This window comes from Magallana gigas, chromosome 5 (genome assembly GCF_963853765.1).
Source record: "Magallana gigas chromosome 5, xbMagGiga1.1, whole genome shotgun sequence".
NCBI lineage: Eukaryota > Metazoa > Mollusca > Bivalvia > Ostreida > Ostreidae > Magallana > Magallana gigas.
The window spans coordinates 42,000,827-42,026,441 of NC_088857.1; the positions used below are offsets into that span (position 1 = coordinate 42,000,827).

The window sequence follows — 25,615 nt, forward strand, 5'->3', positions numbered from 1 at the left end:
GTTTTCCTTTTAAAATGCTCATGTTCAATTTTTAAAACTGATATTAATTCTAATTAATCCCATAATGTGGCATCTCTGTGTTTTGCTTTTAAGCAATAGGCTTTTCGTAATAACCAAGAACGCGGATTGACTATTTAAAGGTCATATGAAACGATCTTTAACACTATGATTTTCTTTCATGAATATAAAGCTTGGTATAAACAAATGTTGAATTACATGATGTAAGATTTTTAAAACTAGTGTAATTTTACAGTAGTTTATCGATTAAATTTTAGTAATTTTTGCATATATGAACGTGTCTTTCTTTTCAAATGAGATCATTTGATTTCGTAGTAGCCTACAGATGACTTAGTTTTAATTAGTCGTTAATGAATAAATCTAATATCAGCTTCTCACTAGAGTAAAATCATGATGAAGATCCCGTACTGCAGTGGACATTTAACGAAAGAAATGCTCTAACATTAACAGCTGATTAATGAATTGTCCTTATCCTTTTGAAAAAGAAACATCATTTTCTTCTTCGGTACGTATAATGATTGAGCTACATTTAAAGGGAATTAAAGCATTTAAATTGATTTGATTTATTTTGTCACATAAAAAAGTATATAAGGCAGGCCAATGAAAATGTTTGAGGCATTGTGTACAAAGTTTGTATTTAAGAGCTGCTATAAAATGCCGCAAAATTATTCTTAAATTTTATTTCGAAATAATATAAATTTCTGACTTATTGATATATACAAGTAGCAATATCTTTAGAAAATACTTTGTGTACACGTGTATTAACGTTTTATTAAATTAGATCGCGGAAATATAATGGCATTTAAGGATTTAGAAATGTATCGGTAAAATAAATCGGTTGTTTGATAAACATAGTTGTGAACGAATGTGAAGATAATCAACAGATTTTATTAAGAACAAGCATCAATAATGATAAAAAAAACGAAAGAAAACATTGCGGAAGAAAGTGAGATAAAGGGATCTGTGAGTAAACACCGCACATACACGTTTTAAAATCAAAACACCGCACATTCAAGTACACATCATTTGAAGAAATTTCTCTTAGACTAAAAATAATTAAATGGTAACATATTTGTGAATTTGAAAGTGAAACAAACAATATAATCGTAAAGCGAATGAGGCACAATGAGGCTTACAAGTTGTTAAGAAAAAAAATCTTAATGAATTGCATGAACGTGCAAATGGAAAAAAAGGATCAGACTAATTTTGAATTTGTCAATTTCATTAAAAAGATCGAAATAAATCATATAAATATGCTTATATTAAAATTATATTATACTTGCATGTGGATCTATGAAGAAAATCATTTATTCTTCGTGCAGTCTCGAAACTGAATATGTACACGCTATTACATGTAAATAAAAACGCACACGTTTTCATTTCTTGAGAGAAAAAATACTGACGTGGTAGATTATTGTATAATTATACAAGTTTTTGTATAAAATAGTTCTTTTTAAATGCTGCAAAATGACATGAATATTTGTATTCACAACATAGCTTTATAAGGCGATTGGGTCTTACTGACGTCATAAGCAAGGGAAGAAAGCCGCGTAAGTCAATGTAGGACGAGTTCATCATGCATCGCGGGCAGATACCTTGGATCAGACTTCTATTAATACAAAAGGTTTATAAATGAAATTAAACAATTACTGCGCTTTTAGTATTAATGGAAAGAACTTTCCAAAGAAAGGTGCCCAGAAACGGGTTGACTAATTGACATCATGGCGGAAAGTGTAGGGCAAGTGTAATTCCCGCGGCTGCGTGGGGTATCATTTAGTATTTTATAAGAATAGAACACAGCATGTTTGTACAGGTGAGTCGTAATGGAAAAAATTACCGTGAATATTTGTGTAAAACTCTTTTTTTTCACGATACAGCTGAGCCAGTCCTTGATGACGTCAGACGTACACGTCCATGATGTAATTCAAACACTGAAACACTAACATGAAATAAAAGCGAAGTCTATTGTATGAGCCATTCTCAGATGGAGTTATAGAGTATTGTTGAGGATTGGACATCGTTTAACGAATGTACGAGACTGAAAGTCTTTTTGATTGTTTTTTTGTTTCGGAGCATGTTTATGGACAAAATACATGTGTATAAAGCAAAAATTTGCATTAATGAAATATTAAATGAATTCTGAATGTTATCGCCAATTAAATCAAACTGTTAATAATTTTGTTTAACTTGATATGAATAGAATTTGAATAGCCTGTCCACATTCAGTGGGATTAAACTGTCATCTGATTCGTTAGTCCTTGATTTCGATTGGAAAATCTTCAGACCCCTTTATGATGGTTGTGGTTGAAAATAATTATAGACAAGTTGAAACTTGTATTTAAATCATTTATGTATTAGTAATGAAGTTTATTTTGCATGGACTATATCCTGCTTAGAAAACATGGCAGAAATTTCAAATTGTGGGCAAAAATTGAATCGAGCATCAGCGAACGTATTTCTTCACTTTTTTTTTTGCTTTGCAACTTGGAATTGAAATAAGTTTTTCTGTTGTCACGCTAAACATATGTATTTCATGGTTGCCCATTTGAATTAACCAATGGATGCATACGTCGGTGGTTCACATTGGCCATGAAGGTACCGATCAATACACGTGACGAAATACATATGTATCGCGTTGATATTTTTTCTGCAATGTTCGTTACTCTTTCATACCAATATGAACCACCAAGAAAATATTTTATTGTTTATATTTAGAAATTACTTATTATTAGTTTTTGGAAAAAAAATGTCATTGAATGAACGAACTGAACACTACTAAATAAAGCAGTAAGACACAATTTTAAAAAGTTTCAGCAACGCATATAAATTGTTTGAAACTAGTTAGATGGTTGGTGTTGTTGTATGAAAACAATTAAATCTCTTACGTAAAATGGGATAAATACTAAGATATACGTATCTACCAATATATTCCAAACACTTACTTTTAATATATTCATACCAGACATAGAAACAGGTGCCTTTGCTATAGATTTTTTTAATGCTTCATGAATTACGTTATAATTTAATGTAAGCATCCTCATACTTGGTATATTGCAAAATCTTATACGACTATACGTTTAATTATATATACACCCTAATACAAATACACTTTTCTCATTGAGTTGAAAAGTCAAAACAAAGTACTACTTTAATAATTTATAATGTTTTTAATTTTTTTCTCATTATTGATAATAGTCAACAAACGAGGAAACATTTAACAAAGAGCAATCGTACAGAATGGGGTTGTCAAGAACTTGATAAGGAATCATAGCCGTTATAGTGATGCAGTTATCAGAATAACGTAATCATAAATGTTATGTGCATCATAGAAACAATGTGCGTAATAAAATATTTTTTTTTAAAACATGAAAATGAAAGACTTGGGTCCTATTGAAAATAACGCCAGTTACTTTTGAACACTTGATGGATATAATTTATTCCCTAATTCAATAGATGATATATCATTATTTTGCATAATCAGTTAATGATAATATTTAAAAAAAAAATCAAAAAGTTGTTTGAATATTGATAATGATTTCCTTGCATGAAAACTGCAAATAAAGAAAACACGTAACTTATATTTCGAACTAAAATACTTAGTATCACGTCTAATCCCCAAACAGTACAATTAATGACGTCACTATTTCACATGATTAATATAGAAACATAAATAAACAATAGACTAGTTTTTGTAGTGGTCCCACATACGAGATACGAATTGCCTCTACACAACATATTGAGACATATCATCTGAAGCTATTCCGACGAAAACTCGTCAGTGACCGGAAGTCTCAGTCCCAATCCCAGTATTCCGTTCTGTTTTGACATAGTATGACGGCACAAATTACTCCTAGGATCTGTAATACAATGCATTAGATATAATAATTATATATATCATAATCCTTTGTGAAAAAATGTTGTTCATAGTTTGTCATGTATCTGATACTTCAATGAATTAGAAAGATCTCAATGTTTTTTTTTTTATTTCAGTGCTTACATATTTTTATTTAATCTAGGCTGTAATAATTACTCTTGAATTGCCAAAAAAGTTTTACGTGTATGTTCTTTGTGTGTAAGCGACAATGTCAATGTTTATGTTCTTTGCAATGACCACACCCACCTCTGCCACGGCAACGCCCACAGCCACTGATATTAAAATAACCACATTCTCATATAGAAAGTCAATAATGTTGTCAAAGCAGCTCTGTAAACAAATCAGAAATGACAGACTTTATTAAAGATGTGTCTTATTTCATTAAACTTGAACTAAATTATACTGATTAATACGAACTTCGTTATATTGTAAACATTCATCTGTCGTTCAATGTACATGTACATGTGATTATACGGCTACTTACCCGACTCCTGATTTCTGTATACGTAGGTCCCAGATTTGTGGCCTCACTGTAGCACTGAACTGTGTTCTCTGTTTTACAACAACTACTCGGAACTATCCATGTCTACAACATCATAAAACACAAAATCTTATCGTCATCTCATTGTTTAAAAGATCCAATAGTTTTATCATAAAATCTCAAAAATAGACAGGATCGAAAAACTTCATTGATGAACCATGACTTTTACGTTATATCCAAAACTAAACAAAGTGGATTGCATTAGTTTCATTTTTGTACCACAGAGACCAACCGCTTCTATATATTTAATTCTAAAAAAACTACGAATCTTTTAAGTGAGGAAATCCAGGTATTTAACCGGGATAAAGATACTGGAAACTATGGAATGTTATAATCAGTGCTGCGAAGGCTACAGTTTGGTTGAGTATCTGTGATATAACTGCATTCGTATATTCATTGGCCCATACACAAACTGCTGTACATGGTCGCCTAATATTTTGATACTATATCGTCAAAAAGAAATCAAAACGGACGGTCCAGGAAAACATTTAACAAACCGTGGATTGGCTTTGGACGCATCTTCACAACGTCAAGGCTTTGTGATTACTGAACACCACACAAACTTTCAGTTGTGAAGATGCTTTGGACGATAATTATGCTGTTCTAAAGTAAGAATAAAATTATGGCAGTGGAGAGCGGACATAAGTCAATGCACTTGCCTCGAAAATCCTTGTAAACAAGTAATATTCGAACTCGCAAATTCTGACAGCCTTCCATGATCTCAAGTTATGTAATTAAAAAGCATCAAATCTGTAGCATTTCTAAATAATTATGAAAATCTGATTTAGGGTTTGTACCCTATTAAAATCACTGACATTAGTGTCTATTCATAGTGATTACCAATGCCGGAGAAAGACTTGGTTTTGAGATCTCCTACTACATACTATTCTACTATATCCTACTATATTCTCCTACTATATACTTAGAAAATTACCAGAGAATACCAGGGAAAGAGCGGTCGAAGAGCGGAAATCTTCGAATATTTTTTTTCAATACATATGGTAAACTGTACTTTCTATAGGGCTGCTCTGTGCGAGCGAGTATATTACTCCTTTATATGAACAAGGTTTGATGCTCTAGGTAAGTGTACTCACGGAGTGTGTAGTTGTTCCGTTGTTAAGTTTTGATTCCTTGTAGTCTGAAAAGTTCCTTGCACCACAACAGTCAAACTGCAAAATAAAGTACCAATCTAATTTCTTTCCTTTTTATTTAATTCGTATACATATAAGCATAACCATGGTTCAATTGGGGATCAACTTACGAATTTGAAATTTCAATACACCAATTTAAAGATAGATTTGAGTTGTTCCTGTTCTAGTATCATGTTCGTGTGTGCGTGGTCGTGGTACTATTAAAGATATCAATAAGCTACAACTGCATGTATATGAGGCTGTGTGAATCTGCATGCCACACTACATATAATTTTTATATCCTAGGCTAGAAATAAGAAAGTTAGAGATAACGTTGTTGTGCATTTCACCGATCAGGATCACAATTCCACATTTAACCATATAGTGTTACGCTATAATTTAATGGTAACTGTTTCAATAGTAAGTGCAATACATAAAATGATACACTCTTGTCAGGAGCAACAAGTGCAGATGTGCAGTTGTTAAATTGAGACAATAGACAACAAAAACTGAGTACCATGTGGCTGAGGTGGTGACTATCTACTTACGTTTTTCTGAATGAAGTCCATTGTGACGTTGTTGTTGTGGGTTGGGTATTCATTCACAAGTCGTGTCAGCTCAGTTTTAAGCATTCCTTCCAACTGAATCATGAAAGGAAATTTGTTAAATGTTTAACATTATATATAGCTACTGTTCAGCTATTTTCAGCCATCATACAGAACTAACGTTTTGAAGAAAAAAAATAAGTTACGAAATCAATCAATCAGTGTAATTAATGCATAAGTTATTAACGTTACAAGTTTGTATAAGAGCTATTAATAAAATGGTATTAATTTCTCATTGTACCGCATGTATGAAATGTCTTTGTATCTTGCTTTTGATGGATGATAAAGATGTATGTATTTTCTGTGTGTTGGTTGGAAACTTACATTTTTTCGTTCCACTGCAATGTACACCCCTATAACCAGCTCAGCAACCAAAATTATTACTACACAGCCTATATACTGAAAAAGTGAGTCGAACAAAAATATTTGTTATTATCCGGAATTTGGAAAGCAAACAAAACAGACTTTATATGACCTACAATCATGATGATGTGACTTGGAAATGTCCAATCCAGCTGTTGGCACATTCATGTAGCCACATAGAGATTTTAAAATATATCAATCTTGATAGAGTCCTGGGAAGTTGATGATCTGTCATTATGTCGATGTGTTTGGCATACATGTATAAGGAGATAAATAAAGGATAAAGGAAGTACTCGACATTGTAGGAAACTATATGCAAGATCAGCAGGTGTCTATATTTAAGTACCTATTCAACTTCGATAATCTTATCCGTATCAATATTTTTTTGAACTATAATAATAAAATAACATAACTGGTTATGGAACATTTCCATATTTCATATTATATTAAAAACTGTTTTGGTTAGATTTCCATTGATGATTTGATGATCAATTGACAAGATTATTGAGGTCTCCTTGAAAGGCCATATCAGTGGTGAATTCGACCATGCTTACTGTACATTAGTACGTTTCATGAATTGTCTTTAGATATAAAATAATTCTCAAAGTAACACATAAAATGTAAAGTTTGAAGAAAAGCATCCTCTTCTCGTATTTAGATGTTTTTAAAAGGAATAAAACGCTTTTTTTCAGACTCAATCTTGAAGTTCTTCTATTGTACAGTATTTATTATGGATTATCAAAAATCGTTGAATTTTCCTAGAATTAATAGTTTATTCTTTAAACAGGGTATTTTCAATAGTTATATGTATTTGAACATCAAAAAATCTGGTTTAACTACTTTTCTTTTTTTTTTTTTTTTTTTTTTTTTTTTTTTACTTTCTAAACCAATAACACGTGGTTTCAGACTATGTCCTTACCCCCGCTAACATCCAGGCGCTTTCCCGCACGGCCCCACAGCAACCACAGAAACCAGTGATAAATATGAATCCACCCACACCAATTGTGACGTAAGCAAAAACATATATCCAGTCCAGAGGAAATCCAATGCTGGCGTTTTTAAGAAACTCCTCAATTCTGTCGTCCACACATATCCAGATCCCGATTCCCAGCAAGCCACATCCAGATACCTGGAAAAAATAGAACCAGTGTTGATTGTCTGCTCTGTTCAATCATTTTGTCTTCTAGCATTAATTATTTCTTTCAGCAATATTTTTCAAATCATTTAAAATATCTAACTTTTAATTTCCCAATCGTAATTTTTAGGGTTTTTTCCCTATTCCTAATTAATTTTTATATTGTATTTACATATTTACATGTATATCATTTTTAAAGGTTAGTTAGCAACAAGCTCAAATTGTTACTAATTATATATTCTTTATGTATTCCTAAAAAATATATTAAAAATCTACTCGAAAGTAATCATGCATTCATGATTCAGGAAAAAAGATGCATATTACCGTAGTACTATGTTAACATTATGAATTAATATATCTGTGTGCATTCTAAGCAATATGTATAATTTTTCGTTCCTCTGACTTTATAGGGAAATAGTTGTTTAAAATTGTATATGACACTTGAACACACATGGCTTATCAAGAATCAGATTCAATGAAATGATATGCAAGTAAATTGTTTAAGAGAATATAATATGTACAATTTGCCACTAATTCTTGATTTATTTTTTGTCAAGAATACAAATTTACTTCAGTCTTTCTTATTTGATCAAACTAATTCAATATTTTGCAACCATATTTACATGATATCAATAATTTTGATAGATATATCATTAACATATAAATGTATACACATCGCCTGAAGGAGAAATCAAGTACTGAATTACTCTCTCATTATTTCCTTATGCACGTATACATCTACATTTACTTTCTTCTCGTTTCAATTCTGATACAGTAATGTCTTATTTGCTTGTTGATCACGTCTGATGCCCAGGAGAAGTTGATAACCTTTAGTCTATAGATCCTATTTAAAAGAAGCTGACAATATATCATCTCTAGATCTTACCTAGAAGTCGATAACTTATTGTCTATGGCCTTACCAAGGAGTTGATAATAAATTGATATTGTATTGTGTATGGTTCTTACCCAGTTGAAGCTGATAACTTATTGTCTTTGGTTCTTACCCAGTTGAAGCTGATAACTTATTGTCTTTGGTTCTTACCCAGTTGAAGTTGATAAGTTATTTTTTATGGTTCTTACCCAGTTGAAGCTGATAACTTATTGTCTATGGTTCTTACCCAGTTGAAGCTGATAACTTATTGTCTATGGTTCTTACCCAGTTGAAGCTGATAACTTATTGTCTTTGGTTCTTACCCAGTTGAAGTTGATAACTTATTGTCTATGGTTCTTACCCAGTTGAAGCTGATAACTTATTGTCTTTGGTTCTTACCCAGTTGAAGCTGATAACTTATTGTCTATGGTTCTTACCCGGTTGAAGTTGATAAGTTATTTTTTATGGTTCTTACCCAGTTGAAGCTGATAACTTATTGTCTATGGTTCTTACCCAGTTGAAGCTGATAACTTATTGTCTATGGTTCTTACCCAGTTGAAGTTGATAACTTATTGTCTTTGGTTCTTACCCAGTTGAAGCTGATAACTTATTGTCTTTGGTTCTTACCCAGTTGAAGCTGATAACTTATTGTCTATGGTTCTTACCCAGTTTAAATTGATAAGTTATTTTTCATGGTTCTTACCCAGTTGAAGTTGATTACCTACTATGGCTCTAACAGAAGGAATGATAACTTATGGTTCCTACCCAGAGGAAGTTGATAACTTATTTTCTATTGTTCTTACCCAGAAGAAGTTGATAACTTATTTTCTATTGTTCTTACCCAGAAGAAGAAGTTGAAGACCACCAGCAGGTATCTGGAACACTTGGCACACATTCCATCCGCCATATTCGTTGTGTTCTGAAAGTTTAAATTTCCGTAGAGTTACTGTGAGTAAACATGTTTTTTCTCCAATGGATCACATGATTTCTGCTGTCTAAATGCACATTATAAAAGCAAATAAAAGCGTAACGCCATATCAAGGAAGCAAACATGTAAATACAATGTTTACATCGAAACTGAAATGATTATACATGTAGCTTTATTACCTGAAATTTCACCCGTGGTAATGTACAAGCTTATAAATATCCTGTTGCATCTGTCTACACAGTATACATTTACAGCACTGACTGCATGATCGCATAAACATTTGTGTATACTTTGTTGAAATAATGTCAAGTATTTCTTAATAACATTGCACAACGATTACAAATAATAATTCCATGCATATGAGTTATCATGACAAATTCTCGTGAATATTTTTGAGAGAAAAAAAAACTTGGTCCGTATTTTGTCTTATAGTTGACCCCCGGCACACAAGGGACAGGTATCACACACAGTCATGTGTCGCAGTGTAAGTGAGTTCTGATGTAAACCAGTCATTACTGACCGATCATATCCCCAGGTAGGCTTTATTGACAACAAGCCAGCACACCCATCAATCCTAATTAGCACAACGCAAATGTTGTTTTTGTGCATAAATACAACATCGTTTAATTGGAAATGCCTGTAGACTTTTGAAATAGGGGCGACCAATGATTCCAATTTCAGAGTGATATTTGCAATATAATATGTTTACAGTTGTTGTAAATTCGCCCTGTATTCAGGTACATTTTTTTTCATTTAGGCAATTGATGAACATGTATGATTTACAACTAGAATCGGGTGAAGTATGTGTCGGTATTCGCTGATTCAATCTGTTCTCTGTTTTACAGAAACGTTAAAATAAAACTGCGAGTACTACTGAGTATAATTGTTTTAATTAATTTGTTTGAAATATGAAATTATGATTTCATTTTGACTTTATTAAATTGTTGATCGATAACCTTGTTTTTTTCTAATCTTTAGTGCAAGTTCTAGTACATGTATCCGTGTTTTAATTAATTTATTGGAAATATTGAATTAACGTCATAATTGATTAATTATGACTTTACTAAACAGTTGACTAAAAACATTGTTTTGTTCTTAACTCATAATAATAAGTTTTCTTACATATAACATATAAATAAATATTTAACAAATTAAAACATATTTAGAAGTGAATTTAGGCGAACGTTTAACAACACTCCCTTACCTTTGAGTTAAGTCCCACAATTTATCCTAATAAGTGACAGAGACTAATTAAGTTGTACTATTTCTCATTTTGTCTCTCGTTGTCTCTGAATACCTTTGCAATGATCCTTGATAATCTACAATGGACGTAACGAACAGTGGGGCCCCATAGAGGGAAGCCGTAACACTAACCCTAAAAATTACACCAATGAACAGCCCTTCGCCTACACAAAAAGTCCAACTGGCACTACCGCAAGAGTTCTATCGAATTCGTTCAAATTAATTCATTTTTGCTGAAGCTTTTAATATTTCGCTCATTTGTAAAAGAACGTTGGCTTTAACCTCATTGGTTACTTGCTCAACGCATTTTTTACCAGTGATTATAGCTGAAGGGAATATTTATTTGTCCGGGCGGGACTGTAACATAAATGTCCGTCCATAACTTGTGATCTTTGATTTACCTTTTGTGGTCACTTTATACTTTCCTAGATCTTTGTAAGGATAGGTAGCCAAGAAAAAACTATTTTTACACTCATGAATATTGCTCTCTTAATATTATATACACAGAAGAGACAGTTTATAGAAGGAATCCCAGATGCCTGCAGAAACAGATGAATTATAACAGACAACAATTGTGATAGCTTCTTTACTTCTGTTTAAACAGGTGCCCTTGGAAATTGCATGCCATCAGAACAATATACTTCCATGTATCTTATGAAGAACTCCTAGATGTATTTCCAGGAACATTGAGTGTTAATCTAAGTCAGAAAAAATCTGTTTAATTACGCTAATAGATCTTACTTTGCCAGAAGTGCAACAAAAGCAGCAACTTTTCAGAAATTCTTCTCGTAATTTCTTGATTTATCAAACTTCAATGAATGTAGATATTAGGACGTGGTTTACATTACTATTATGCAGTTTACATACACTAGTGCCAATGACATGACCCGCAACGAAAAATTTTAAATACTAGTAGTTAAACTGAACGACAACCCATGAGAATATTTTATCATTGTAACCTTGTTCACTAAGCGACAGTTTTTGCTGTTATAAACTTTAGTCCTATCAGCGTTCAACTTCAGAGGTTTCTGTAGATTAAGGAAGGGGGGAAGGGATGATTCAAAGGTCAATATATTTTTTACTTTGAGACAAAATTCGTAACAATGATAATCCTGGAACCCGCCCCTCCCAAAACATTAATATTTTGTTTAAAATCTAATAAATCTTATTGATTAATTGTAAGTTCGGACAAATTAAAAAAAATGAATTTTAAAATAAAACTTACACATTGATTTCTTAGTAAAATTTATAAGATTTTCCGTTTTTACATTGCAAATAAGTCGTAAAAATTGATTTAATTGATTATTTTTTTATCATAAATCAAAGAAGGTTAGTTATTTTCTTTTTCAGAAAATTCCTTGGTTACACCATCCAATAACATGATATTATTCCATTCTTTCCTCATTGCTAATGTTCTCGAAATGTTCATTGAAGTGCATTTTCTACTTATATTTTGTATTGATAGGATCCTTGGCCACGAATTTACGTATCCTTGAAACTGTGTTTTTCACTTTAACCACGAAAATTGATACCCTTGAATATTAATGAAACCACAGTATTCGATAATTCATCGACAAGTATTAAACTGCCAGTGCAGGAAAGAGCAATCATAGTCACTGTCGGTTATTGTTCCAATCTTTTTGAATTATTGTTTGCAAACAAGGACAGAATTTTTGTTAAAATTAAGTGTTTATGTTAAATACCGCAATCAGCGACGAGTGGAATTGAGTATTGTTGATGAATTTAGGCGCTAACCGATTTTAATGATAGAAGGCGTTAAAGGCACCGTAATGGTACGTTTACCATATTATATATTTATACTTTATTACGTCTCATCTGAAGAACCATGACTATGAGGCATCTTATATATTGAACAAATATGTTTTCAATTTGATTGCAATTATACGAGGAGGGATCGAGGGTCTCACAACCGTTACTAATTGTGTCACTTTGACACAAGTGGTCAGTTTCTGCCTATGTGACCTAAATATTAAACTTGGTAGAAAGGACATCGTTACCTAAAGCATACCATGCTCATATGTATATATATTTGTAAACAAGCGTGGTCGAAGAATGTGCAACTTCCGTGGACATGTCACGCCCCTCTTACTAATGTAGCGCCAGGACTAGCAATATATGTACAAGGAAATGGATGGGTCGACACTTCGCTGTACACTTATAGATACGAAATGGACATAGACTGTCTGAGACGACAGTGTCAACCACTCTAGATAGGTTGACTCACACTCAACACAAAACACTTAATTAACGAAACCATTGTAGTAGATATGAAATATGCTGGGTCCTAGGTCCTATGAACTTTTATATATTATACAATGTAGATATATATCTTGGCAGTTGTTATTTAGTAACAACGATAAAAATAAAAACAAACCAAACCAAACAAACCTATACACCAAATAAGGAAGGATGTTTATTAAAAAACAAAAATAAAAAATTCTAAAACTCGACATGCATTAAATGCGTAATATATTTTGTCATTTTGGTTTAACAGCGTCTAAAAGATATATCGGTATTTACATTTGCAAATATGTTTCCGTTTATGAACCTTTAGAATTATATCGAAAACGTTCAATTCCGTGTGACCTTTTTCATCGTCACAATGACCATAGTACGCGTTTATCACTTGTCGGTTGAATTATTGTAAAAATAAAATCTCAGTAGTTTTAACAATTCTGAACGAGTTGCTTTTTTCATATGTAAATATAAGTAATAAACAGCAATAAATGTTAAAAAGTTCTTCGGGATATATACTTGGATGGCACGTGATCAAATCTTCTGAGCTTCACAGGATTTGATCACGTGACCAACCAAGTTACTTTTTAAGTGTCTGTTTATTTCTTAATTGAATATGTCTTGTATGCGAGTCAATACAATGTACATTTAAGAATCGAAAAGTAATGGTTTTTTATGTAAGAGACGTCGAAAGATAAGGTATTTAATATCAAAAGGATGGTACATGTATGTTTAAAGAGATTATGAATCATTACGAAATTAAGAAGTCATTTAACTTTTTTCCGAACATTTATCAAATTATTTCTTTTCCCACCAAAAGGGCAAAAGGGAATGTTAAAAAAGGTCGGCATCTTGGTTTTTTCGTAAACAAAAGGAGACAACTGTCTTAAAAAATTCTATTATTTCAATCTACACAAAGGGAATAAACATGCTGATCGGACGAAAGAGGATCAGGTATCATCAGTATTACGGTGGTAAATGCCCGGATGTGAGAATAAAATAACACGAGATTGGAAAATAAAGAAGAATCTGTGTCTTTCCATGTTACATGTTTTAGAGCAGTTTATCATGTTCTAGCTTTAAGGTGTTATACTGGCCCTGTACCAGTTATCAGCTGATATGACCAGTTTTATAGCACGCGACTATCCGAGATTTTTAGCCGGGCTCTGCTGAAAGCGAGTCCTGGCTATAGGCAGGCCGATCGCAAATGTTACTATAAATAGCACAAATAAACAAAAAACCAAACAGCGTCAAGGTAAAGCTTCCGCTATACCAAATAGTTACACAAAGAGCCACGTTTTGTCAAAAGTGTTGTCATTTTGTTTCTTTTTTTAAATTTCGAATGAATTGTCTATCTTTTTTAGTTTTCTTATTAATAAAGTGTTTTTAAAACATTACTATGCATTTTGGACACATACAATGCGCATGAATTTCCATGAACTACTTTGCTGCACGATGAAGAAACGGGGATTGAATATATAATGCTTGTTTCAGGGCAGCAACTGTTGAACTTTTAACTTCTACTATAGACAGACTTACTTTTTGTTTATAGCCGCTTACAAAATTTGGTCGCTCTCTGATGCTTAGCCGACATTAAAAGCATGAGAGAGAGAGAGAGAGAGAGAGAGAGAGAGAGAGAGAGAGAGAGAGAGAGAGAGAGATTCAGTTTTTACTACACAATATGCATAAAGACACACCAAAAGAGCCCGGCTTTCAGTACTTCAGTACTTTGATTTAATTCAGTCGTCTGTTTCGAATAAAGTAATGTAAGTTTGCTTGAAAACTCTTTTGGATATGTCTTAAACGATCATTGTTTGCCTGTACTACCGCTTTGTGATACGTTATTATATACCCTCTTTGATTTGACATATAATATCAATACATATAACATGTATAAACAAAAGGAATTCACTAAATTCTGAGATATGCTTTTTTTTTCAAAAAAAAAATCGTTCTCACACGCCTCTTGGAACTGCATTAAAATGACTTTATTTGCAATATAATGCCTTTTGAAAATGCGTTATATACATAACGCTGTTTTTGCATCATAACATATTTTTGAAAAGCGTTATTATAATAACGTCTTTTGAAAATTCGTTATTTCCCCTTTTAGAAAGGTGTTGGAATAACCTTTCCGCATAACATTTTTTTATTTGCGTTATATATATATAAGAATAAGGAATCATTCTTTGAGTATTATGAGGTGATAACTTCGGTCGGGGCGTGATCAAATCTAATAAAGCCCGAAGGGCTTTATGATAGCTAGATTTGATCACGCCCCGACCGAAATTATCACCTCATAATATTCAAAGAATGATTCCTTATTACTTATATTTATATAATTTAAAACCATCGTACGATTGAATATTTATATAAGGAATAAGGAATCATTCTTTGAGTATAATGAGGTGATAATTTCGGTCGGGGTGTGATCAAATCCAATAAAGCCCGAAGGGCTTTATGATAGATTTGATCACACCCAACCGAAATTATCATCTCATTATATTCAAAGAATGATTCCTTATTACTTATATTTATATAATCTTAAGCCATCGTACGATTATATATTTAAATATAAATAAGCAAACCCCGCTGGCGCCTCGATTTGGCCTCATTTGTATTATGGGTTATATAGTACAAAATCGATATGTAGTGTTATCACAGGCAAAGACACTGGAAAATGTAAATACATGTATATATAAATAAGCAAACCCCGCTGGCGCCTCAATTTGGCTTTATGAGTAATATAGTACAAAATCGATACGTAGTGTTATCACAGGCAAAGACACTTGAAAATGTAAATATACATGTATAACGATTTTCTTCGCGGGATTTTCATCGCTGTTAAAAGTTACACCAATGGCTCGATAGTTTATCGCATGAATGAAATTGTCAATAATGTATTCTTTACGAAAAACAACATTTAAGTGATATTTTTGCACAGCTAGTGAGTTTTTATCCCAATAAAATTATTTTGCTCCTTCTGAAATGGATCCAACAAACTTTATCGTAGATTGGTATTGCCTTACAGATAATTTTCGGAAGTAATCAGCTGTGTGCAGGTTTCAATAATAAACACAAATGTCTGTTACAATAAAGTGTGTATCGAACTTGAAGGGTGCAGCTACGTATATATTAGATTTATAGTGTGTAGCATAACGGTTACTGAAATATGGATTAATTGTATGAATATTAGACATATTAGATCTATGTATATTATGTAACGGGTTGCATTATGATTAATAAAATATAGGGTATATACACTAAATATATATATGATTAGTGTGTAGAGCTGTATTTATGATAGATATATAGCATATAGCAGAATTGACATTATTTATATATCCTATACATTTTGTGTCAATACGTGTGTGACACAGGTTCTAAGTTCATTTTGGTTACTGGCACCTGACGTTGATTTTTTTTCTTTTCATAGTGAAATAATTTTCTTTACAATACAGGAAATTGTGTTACGATAAAAAGAAATATTTTTCACGTCAAACGCCTATATATGGTGTTAGTCTCCATGGAAAAAATAAACCATTTCTGGATTTAATCTATGTTGTACCAAGTCATTTAGGGCGATGAGATGCAGACTTCATAATTTGAGTAGTCCATTGAACTTTTTCACATTTTCTTTTGTTGCAAATTTTTAAAGTAATTTCTCCAAGGGTTACCGGTAAGCGGCTTTGCATTTTTACACTACATAAAAGACTGGGTCAGCAACATTTCTCGCACATCCAGGGCCATCGTCGGAACCCACGGGTTTTCTATCCGTTACACTGCTTTTGAAAGCAGTGTAACGGATAGAAAACCCGTGGGTTCCGACGATGATCCAGGGCAGTAACGAACTTGTCACTCCAGTGTTTAAAAGGATTAAAATGTTTACTTTCCTTTCTTTATAAAACTCAAGAATATTAAATATTAAACTAATACTACATGGGCTATTTTGGTTCCAATTTTGTGACAGAATGAAATGAATTACCATAATAATTTCACACCAGATAGGGACCCCCCCCCCCCCCACTAAGCAGTCGATGATATATATCTGTTCCTAGTACTTACCAAAGCATTTCAAAGTTCTGCTCTATAAATTCACAAAATCAGCAACAAAGTTAGTGACAATATCCGTTCCTTATGTACTAGTATCTCAAACTCGGCTTACTACGTATACAAGCTGGCCAACATTTATCTGTGCATAACAATGTCGCATCCTTGAAACGTTCGTTCTCGGATAGGATGAACAACGGAGATTACAGATTACCCTAGCTCCGATATGTATAAATCTCCCGAATCAATGATCAAAACATTCTCCAGACCGGATTTGAATGTGAAACGCGTGTTCTCTATGAAAACAATTATTAGAATTGAAATTGAACCATGTGTAATACTTAGAGTGGAGTCTCTCGCTTAATCAAATGATATACAAGAGTTTTTTTCCTGTTGTTCAAAAATATAATTGCAGGAATTGCAGGAACTCTTGAGCTCTTCGAAATGTTATCGATGTCGTATTTGATATTATGAAATGAAAATACTGTTGAGCAGTTTAAATCTCGTGATTACGAAATTGTGGCCATTAAAATTATATGTACAAGTGGCGCGGCGATTTTATTATATACTAAAAATCATTAAAATATCATGACTACAGTGTAATATTTATTTTGTTTTGTATAAATAACAAAGATACGGTAGGTGTTTGTATAAAAAAATATCTCGTTTGGTATTGTATTGCACTCATTGTAAGTATGAAGCGAAAATCCATCTCTTCCCTGGATGGACATTTATTTCAAGAGTTGTCTACCTTAATTTACATGGTAATACCTACGAAGTATATGTAATCTGGCAAAAAGTTCTACGTAATAGTTAGCACATGCATTAATATTGTGTCCAGAACTACATACACGTAGCCAATGGCAACTTTTGCCGCTAAACCCTTAAACCAATGAAGTACCCCATGTTTATCGATTCGTCGATTGATTTGTACTTAAATTATTGAAATAAATATTCCATACATGCAATAAATCTCTACATCCTAAACAATCTACGAAACTAGGTCCACCTGTTCGTCCATCTGGAAAATATTTAAAGGATCCAAGGCATGGCTGATACCGCAACATCACAGCAAGTTTGGCTCAAGTGGGGGCACATATTCCCTTGGGAGTGAGACCTTTATCAAGCTCATACCTAGAGGGGGATCGGGGGACCCACCTAGAGCTTACAAAGTAACTCTAAGAGCTTTAGACATTGGAATCCCCTTACCTGCTGTACTTGAACGAACGGGTCCTCATTTTTTTAAAAACCGGAATAGTACTTTTAACTATTTGGAGAAAGATGTACTTTTATATATATAATGTTAATCATTTGCTTCTGGATAAATTTGTAAAATTTTATAATTCAGGAGAGGTATGTAGGGTGCTGCATTCTTAGGCTTTGACCTGTTCCTGCAACATCAACCTACTCCAAAATGGTTAATTTTTCCAATCATCAGAATATATTACTCTAATGCAGTGTCTGAAACATGTCAAGCATCAGGTTTTTCTTCACTCTGGTCAACATATGTCAGTCAAATAGTTAGAAACATCCTGGAATGCTGGCAACACTAATATATCAAAGAAATTAAAAAAAAAACCATTATTTAAACTTTAACAATATCCAGTTTTTATTGCAGAATATTGAATCAAATAACATTTTCAAAACCAAAATAACAGAATTTGTAAATCAACCTTTCCAATCAAATTTCATAAATCTATTCACTCAGTTATAGCATACACTGGCAAGAGCAAGAGAAAAAAATGCTGGTTAAAAATAAAGGCGAGATGCAACATACAACCTGTGTTACAATAGTTCTGCTGGTAAAAAATGTCATTAAACTGGTGTTTCACTCCTAAATTATGCTTTAAAGAGTCTTGTATCATTTGTTCATATAAATAACAGAAAACTACACAAAACAAAGGGACATAACTCGGAAATGCGCACGGAAAATAAAACTGGTTCAGTTTTCTGTCTGTATCTTATCTGTTGTACTAATGTCTGCCAGTTTACCTTTTCTGAGGATTATGACTCAATTTTAATTTTTTTTAATTCACCATTAAATGATAATTGCTTTCAAAAAGTGGTTAATATACTTTCTAGTATTTAAAAATAATCTCAAGTTTGAATGACTCCATGAATTATCAACTGTAGAATCTGTTCAATAAAAACTGAATACAAACTGTACTCATATTCTATCATGCTTATCTTTAAAAAAAAAACGACTTGCAAAAGTTGTGACATTTGGCATCTGGTAAACATTTCTACATGTGCATGTAGATGCGCTCGAATGCACACACCAACCTTTAAACCAAACAAAGCAGATGCTAAATCAGCATGCATTCTTACAAAACTTCATGATTCATTCAGATCATTGAAAAGTATACACTGTCGCACATAATTAAACCATTGGTGTCTAGAATCAGTAGCACTACACATGCATATTTCTGTAAGTGTACAATACAATATTGTTCATCAATTACTCTGTTGAAAAACTGTTTGATTAACATATTCAAAATTAAAGCAATATACTGTAACAAATGACTATTTTTAAAATAACAATACATGTATTTCCAGTAAAGTAAAGTTACAATTGTACTGGAGACCAAAAAAAATAAACATGAAAAAAATGGGAAGCATATTGTATAGAAAAATATATATAAAAAAAAAAAAATCTACCATAAACCAAAACTATAATTCATGTATTGACAATTTTGGAGATAATAACACACCGATATAAAGGCATTTACTCTACAGCTATGGCAACACAATTACAAACATGCACACACATACACAAGACCACTTTTGGTTTTCTATTCAGTATAAAACCTATCAAAAGTAAGGAAGCTCTGTTACAATAAGCAAGAAATTTACATGCTTTAACTTTTCGAGTCCATTTTTAGCTTTAAATGTTGTACAATATCTATAGAGCAAAAAATGTTTAAAGCTGTATATCAGTTAAATTGTACAGAATGTACATATAAAAAATTTAATGTACATGTTTTTCTGACTACAATAATTAAAAGTCAAAGAACTTAGCTTCTCTTGCTAGGTAATATACACCAATTACATGTAAAAATAATCCTGATGATAATGATAGGATGATACAATTGTGCAATTGCACTGAATTTTACTAAAGTTCACGTTTTTAAAACTCATCATGTCTGGTGAGAGCCTCCCCAAAGTCAGTGGCCTGGCTGCCCACAAACAGGTCGTAGTGTTCCAGGATTTCATCACGCGATAATTTGCCGTCCTGTCAAAATAAAGCAAAAAAACTTAAAACGTATACCTCAACAAAGCTTGGAATGTCATGAAATTTATGTTACAATTCAAATCCACAAAAAACTGATTGCGTTCCTCCACCTTCCTGAATAAAAACTCAAAATTACTGCATGTACAGTAAAACACAGTTATAGCAAACATGATTATTAAATGAATCTCATCGTTACTAAATCATAAAATGTTTCATAAACTTATCAGATACATGTATATTATACAGTTGTACTTGTAACAAATGACCTTAATAGGAAATCAAAGTTGCACTTTGCTATAACCATGTTTTATTGTTACAGTATGAAAAAGCTATACAATGAACATAAACAAAACAAATTTTTGTAATAAAATGAAATGGTTTGGATGATTTGTAAGAACTGTAGACGCATGCAAACTGTATCCCTCACCAACTCTTAAGATGGATCAAATTTTTTTTGCAAAAACGAAATACCTTAAAACTTATTTAAAACTGAAACATTGGCCAATTTCATAAACTGCAGGATGCTAATAGAACTTCTGTGCTTTTGGTTTTCAATTTGGTAGATTTTAACAGCAACAATTGTCAAAACTTCTCAGGTATTTGAATTGAATTTAACTAACAAAACATGCAAAACAAAATCATAAAGGAAAAAATAAACAATAATTTTGAAACATCTTCCAAAGAGAATACCCCAACCGAGTCCAAAGTGAGTACACACCTTATCAGAATCTGACTCGTGAATGAGGTGCCTAGTTTCAGCCTCAGAATGATCATAATCAGGGGGCATAATCCAGTTTTTAACTTCCTCAAGATCCATTTTGCCATCTCCATTTTTATCTCTTACAGTTTTGAATGTTTCGCGCTCAGTTTTGACCCACTCAGGCTCTTCCTCATTTTTGTCTGGCCACATGTCCCCTGAAATTTCAGAAATGGTTCCAATTAATGAATGAAAGTGAAATGAAGGCCCACCTTGTTGCTATCACAGGCATTAACTAGGTGTAAGGCTTCCGATGCGCTGTGGTCATAGTCCTCGGGAATGACCCAGGCTTTGACCTCTTCTTCATCCAGTTTTCCATCCATGTTCTTGTCTCTGTGATTAATAAACTGGTCCTTCTCGCTCTTGACCCAGTCAGGGGTCCCATCTTGGAGGTTTGTATCCTCATCAGGGATAGTATCTGGATCATCATCTTCCTCGTCATATATATCAGCTAACAAAAGCCAGTGTATATAAAACAACCACGGAACATAATCATAGTATACTGAAAAGGCTAATATGAAATATTTATCCAAGATGACCATTAATTTCCCATCAATATTTTACATATATATTCCATGGCTTTGAGGGTGAAATACAAGAATATTTGCTCCTAGATGACAGGTAAGCGCTAAAGTGTTATGTTTCCGGATGAATTTACTAAGTTTGATTTCTGTCTAAAAAAGGATTCTTATGATTTTAATTGTATCACACATTATTTGCATCCAATTTGCACTAACTGGCTGAATCACAAGTTGTCCCCCCTTTTTAAAGAAGAGCCCTTTTTCCAAAAGGGAGAGGGGCATAAAAAACCACATGTAGTATCACTACTTCAGTGAAAGCTTTATTACCTATGTATTCTTCTAAACTGATGAACCCATCTTTGTCTTTGTCAATATCCTCCATCGTTTCCTACAAATCAACAAAAAAAACATGTACCAATTTAATCATCTATTTATCTAATCTTCTACAGCATCATCTATTCACTAAGGAGTGCACAAACAGAACTTTAAGCATGATAATACTACCTTAACGACGATGTCTCTCATGTGCTCTGCCTCCTCGGGGTGCAGGAAGTCAGCGAACTCTTCCTTGGTGAGGAAGCCATCATTGTCCTTGTCGGCTGTCTTCCATCTCCTCTCATCTCGCTGAATCATGTCTTTGTAACTAAATGTTGAGGAGTCTTCTTCGTTGGGATCTAACAATAACAAATTTTATATCAGGAATTAAACTGGATATGGGCTTCTGGCAATGCAAACAAACAAATTAACACAACACTGATTCTGAATGCTAAAGAAACTTTTAAAAATATTTCTATATTAAATCAATACAATTCCACAAATAATATATACACTTACACGATGTACCAGTAATTTCAACGACTTTTAATGCATTAAGATGATAATTTTTTTTCCACATTATCCTATTTTCATTTATGTATGAAACTGATAACTAAATAAGAAAACAAATAAAATAAAGATTACTTACCGTCATCTGATCCGTAAGTTCTCTGTTTATATGCTGACCATGAAAGCTTGTCGCCCTCGATGCTGTGGTCCTTCCACATTCTGTCCGTGTCCGTCACAATGTAACGTTTCTGGACGTACTGAATCCAGTCCTTCAGCTCCTGCTCCGTCACTTGTCCATCACCATCCTTGTCAATCTTACCCACTATAATACTACAAAAAGAGAGAGAGAAGATTATTGTATGGTCTAGAAAATGAGTTGCTCAGGAATGAGAAAAAAAAAGAACATCAATATCTCAAATGAAAAGATATTTATCAGATCATATTTACATATATAGTTAATCAATAAATCATCTTGCATTCAAGTACCATTAAGATAAACCTTTATCGACCATTAAAATCTTCTGTGGTATTGATGTTATTCAATGACTCTTTTTATATGTGATGCATGAATTCATCAAAGAGAGAAAATGCAAGTGTAAATGCAAATGTTATCAGCAGAACTAGCTATCTGTTTGAATCTGTGAACACTTGTTTCTGACTTTCAAAATTAATCTGTTAATTCATCATTTCTGGCTCTCTGTTCGAAGTGTGCTGTGTCTTACCCCAGTCTATCCTTGCTCTCGTCAGGGGTGAGCTGGTCGAATGTCTTGGCCTCGTCCTTCCCCAGGAAAGCCTCGTGGTCATAGTCTGGGTTGTGTTCTCCTTCGTGCTCATGTTCCATATCACTCAGTTTCTGTAAATGCAAGAAGTGTGTTCACTGTCTTTCACCTCAGAAATAGGATGCGACTTCAGTAATCTACAGAACTATAATCTGTTAACAATATTTTTCTCATTTTCTGACTTTAAAAATAAAGTATGAAAGGATATTTCTTAATGAAGTATATCATGGCATGTAAAAGTTTGATGAATTTCAAGATCTGAAACAGTTTTATCAACAATCACAATCATTAAAATCTCTTCCTATAAAGATTTTTTCTTATTTCTGCCCATCAGCAATATTTTACGCAACACTGAATGCATATGGCTTGTTTTAAAAAATTTAGGCAGATATAGAAAGTGATAAAAGAGTCGTTTTATATTTTACATACTACGATACAAGTAATGGCGCAATGTTGAGGTCAGTAACATTACCTGTTCATGGACACGGTTCTTTTTGTCTTCACCGGGTTTTGGAATGGCAGATGAATATGTGATGACAACCAGTGCAAAAATCAAGTACACCTCAATCAACTTCATGCTGATTGACTTCTTCATCTGAAAAATATGATAATCAATATAAAGACATTGAATATATTTGCATCTTTCTGCATATAACGTATTGAGCTGTTTTAATCAGAAATCATAAAACATACAAGTACACTATATTCAATTCCGCTGATGTGAACATGTCTATTAATTCGCCCAGCAAAATACCTTTTATCATAAAAATTAAATTGTTTAATACACATTAACTGAAGGCAAAGCTTATTTTTCTTCCCTAAAATTATCAATATCATCTCATTAAGACTGAATTAATCCCATAAAGTCTGAGGACGTACAACTCCTATTTAATTTATTTCTTGTTAATATGTATTGATCAATCACAGTAAGCAAATAATTACCGATACATTGTAACGTAGAATGCTGTTATACGCGAATGTTTGAACACAATGGCTATATCTGTTGCAACACAGAGAGACTAATTACACACTACAGCAGCTTGATACATGGCCGAGTACAGAGCAAACAATGCCACAAAAAAGACACAACTACCCACTATATCAATAACAGTCACAGGTGGTTAAAGCAACGTGTCCAAAACACGGTAGATTTAATTACCGACCCAGAACTTGTTGTAATGACTGAGAAAGGTGATTTCTGGCCCTCAACTCGCTGGGTCAAAAATAGTGAATTCATATCTTAAAATCAAGGTCTTTAAAATTGAAAACAATGAGGAATATTTTCAATCTAACAAATGAAGTTTACAGATATCAAATTTAGAATAAATGAATTTACTAACATAAGCTTATTAAAATTAATAAAATTTATAGATTCATAATCTTAAATAATCCCTATACTTGAATCTTGCGATTAGAGGAACTATTTCTAATCCACGCACTGTTTTATATCAGTCTGAATTCAGTGTTTAAATCATCCAAATTTAGCAGTGATGTTTTCAAGTTGTTTTTTTTTCTTTACCTGCATATCAAACTTTTGTCTACATTGTGTTATAAGTTATCCATGCTAAATATGTTTACAATCAAATATATATTGGTAAGTGAACAGTTAAACTTTTCAAAACCCATTGTAGACTAATGGGCATGCACTTTAAACATACCAATGATTCAAATTTGGGCTGCAATGCATAATTATAAACTTTGTCAGACTTTTAATATATGGATAGAATAAATTTCATCGGGTTCGACATGCACTTAAACCGGGCACCAAGATTCCAGAATCGCGTCAAAAATAACCCAAATTGGACAAATCCCAGTTTTAACGCTTTGATTTTAATAGACCACATTCAGCATAGAATCCCAAAACCAAAGTACGTTTCTATATACCGGTAGTGAAAATACGTTGGCTATAGTCTGCACTTGCGGTTGTGCAGTGGCACATTACCAAAGCATCCCCAAAGAACACCCACAAATAACTTACCTTGGTTCTGAAGTCTGTTTGGTGTGATTATGAGCAATAAGTCAAATTTACTTCCTATGATAATTCAACCACGCTTATAAAATCAATACAATAACAGCTACGGGGGATAAATATACGTACCCAACGTGTCAAAATGAATAACCTCTTGTGCACTTATTAATTAGCCAATCAAATCCTCTTTAACAAGCACATGGTATTTAGTATCCAATCATTTTCTTCCAACGTGGCTAGTGGTTTTCCAACGGACGTTCTTATGTTATTCATCATTGGTAAATCGTCTGCTTGCGTGGCAGTAACCTGATACCAGAGGGATGCTGCAACGTGGAAGAACGCATACGTTAGAGCTCAATGTACACTTATACAGATATTTTAATTGATAATGAAAATATTTTGATAGGATCTTACATACTATAATTCTTTAAAACAGATTGAATGTTACACAGGTTAAAAATCAATCTTACAGGAAATTTCTTTAAATATTTTCATTTTTAATTAAACTTTTCCACACCC

General features: G+C 32.8%; 2 protein-coding genes across 7 annotated transcripts; both read right to left on the minus strand.

Moving 5' to 3' along the window:
• Window positions 1–3,173: 3,173 nt before the first annotated feature.
• Window positions 3,174–17,305, minus strand: LOC105333627 (tetraspanin-9). 3 transcript variants are annotated; one of them, XM_011436685.4, is made up of 9 exons: window positions 9,645–9,949; window positions 9,379–9,456; window positions 7,451–7,660; window positions 6,493–6,567; window positions 6,112–6,204; window positions 5,528–5,602; window positions 4,377–4,478; window positions 4,139–4,222; window positions 3,174–3,875 (listed from the first exon to the last, which is right to left on the minus strand). In XM_011436685.4, the coding sequence occupies exons 2-9, from the start codon at window positions 9,442–9,444 to the stop codon at window positions 3,810–3,812; spliced, it is 771 nt and encodes a 256-aa protein (XP_011434987.3). In that variant the 5' UTR covers window positions 9,445–9,456; window positions 9,645–9,949; the 3' UTR covers window positions 3,174–3,809. The 3 variants fall into 3 exon arrangements, with proteins under 3 accessions (XP_011434987.3, XP_011434986.3, XP_011434985.3); XM_011436684.4 differs by lacking the exon at window positions 9,645–9,949 and adding an exon at window positions 17,029–17,305 and having other exon boundaries at window positions 3,175–3,875; XM_011436683.4 differs by lacking the exon at window positions 9,645–9,949 and adding an exon at window positions 10,670–11,003 and having other exon boundaries at window positions 3,175–3,875.
• Window positions 17,306–18,594: 1,289 nt separating this feature from the next.
• Window positions 18,595–25,360, minus strand: LOC105333628 (calumenin). Of its 4 annotated transcripts, XM_011436688.4 has the most exons (9): window positions 25,106–25,214; window positions 24,786–24,803; window positions 23,600–23,722; window positions 23,071–23,201; window positions 22,488–22,678; window positions 22,028–22,197; window positions 21,851–21,911; window positions 21,215–21,453; window positions 18,595–20,245 (listed from the first exon to the last, which is right to left on the minus strand). In XM_011436688.4, exons 3-9 carry the CDS (start codon window positions 23,720–23,722, stop codon window positions 20,141–20,143), a joined length of 1,020 nt encoding a protein of 339 aa, XP_011434990.2. In that variant the 5' UTR covers window positions 24,786–24,803; window positions 25,106–25,214; the 3' UTR covers window positions 18,595–20,140. The 4 variants fall into 4 exon arrangements, with proteins under 4 accessions (XP_011434990.2, XP_011434989.2, XP_011434992.2 ...); XM_011436687.4 differs by lacking the exons at window positions 24,786–24,803; window positions 25,106–25,214 and adding an exon at window positions 25,226–25,360; XM_011436690.4 differs by lacking the exons at window positions 21,215–21,453; window positions 24,786–24,803 and adding an exon at window positions 20,964–21,160 and having other exon boundaries at window positions 25,106–25,246.
• Window positions 25,361–25,615: the final 255 nt, after the last annotated feature.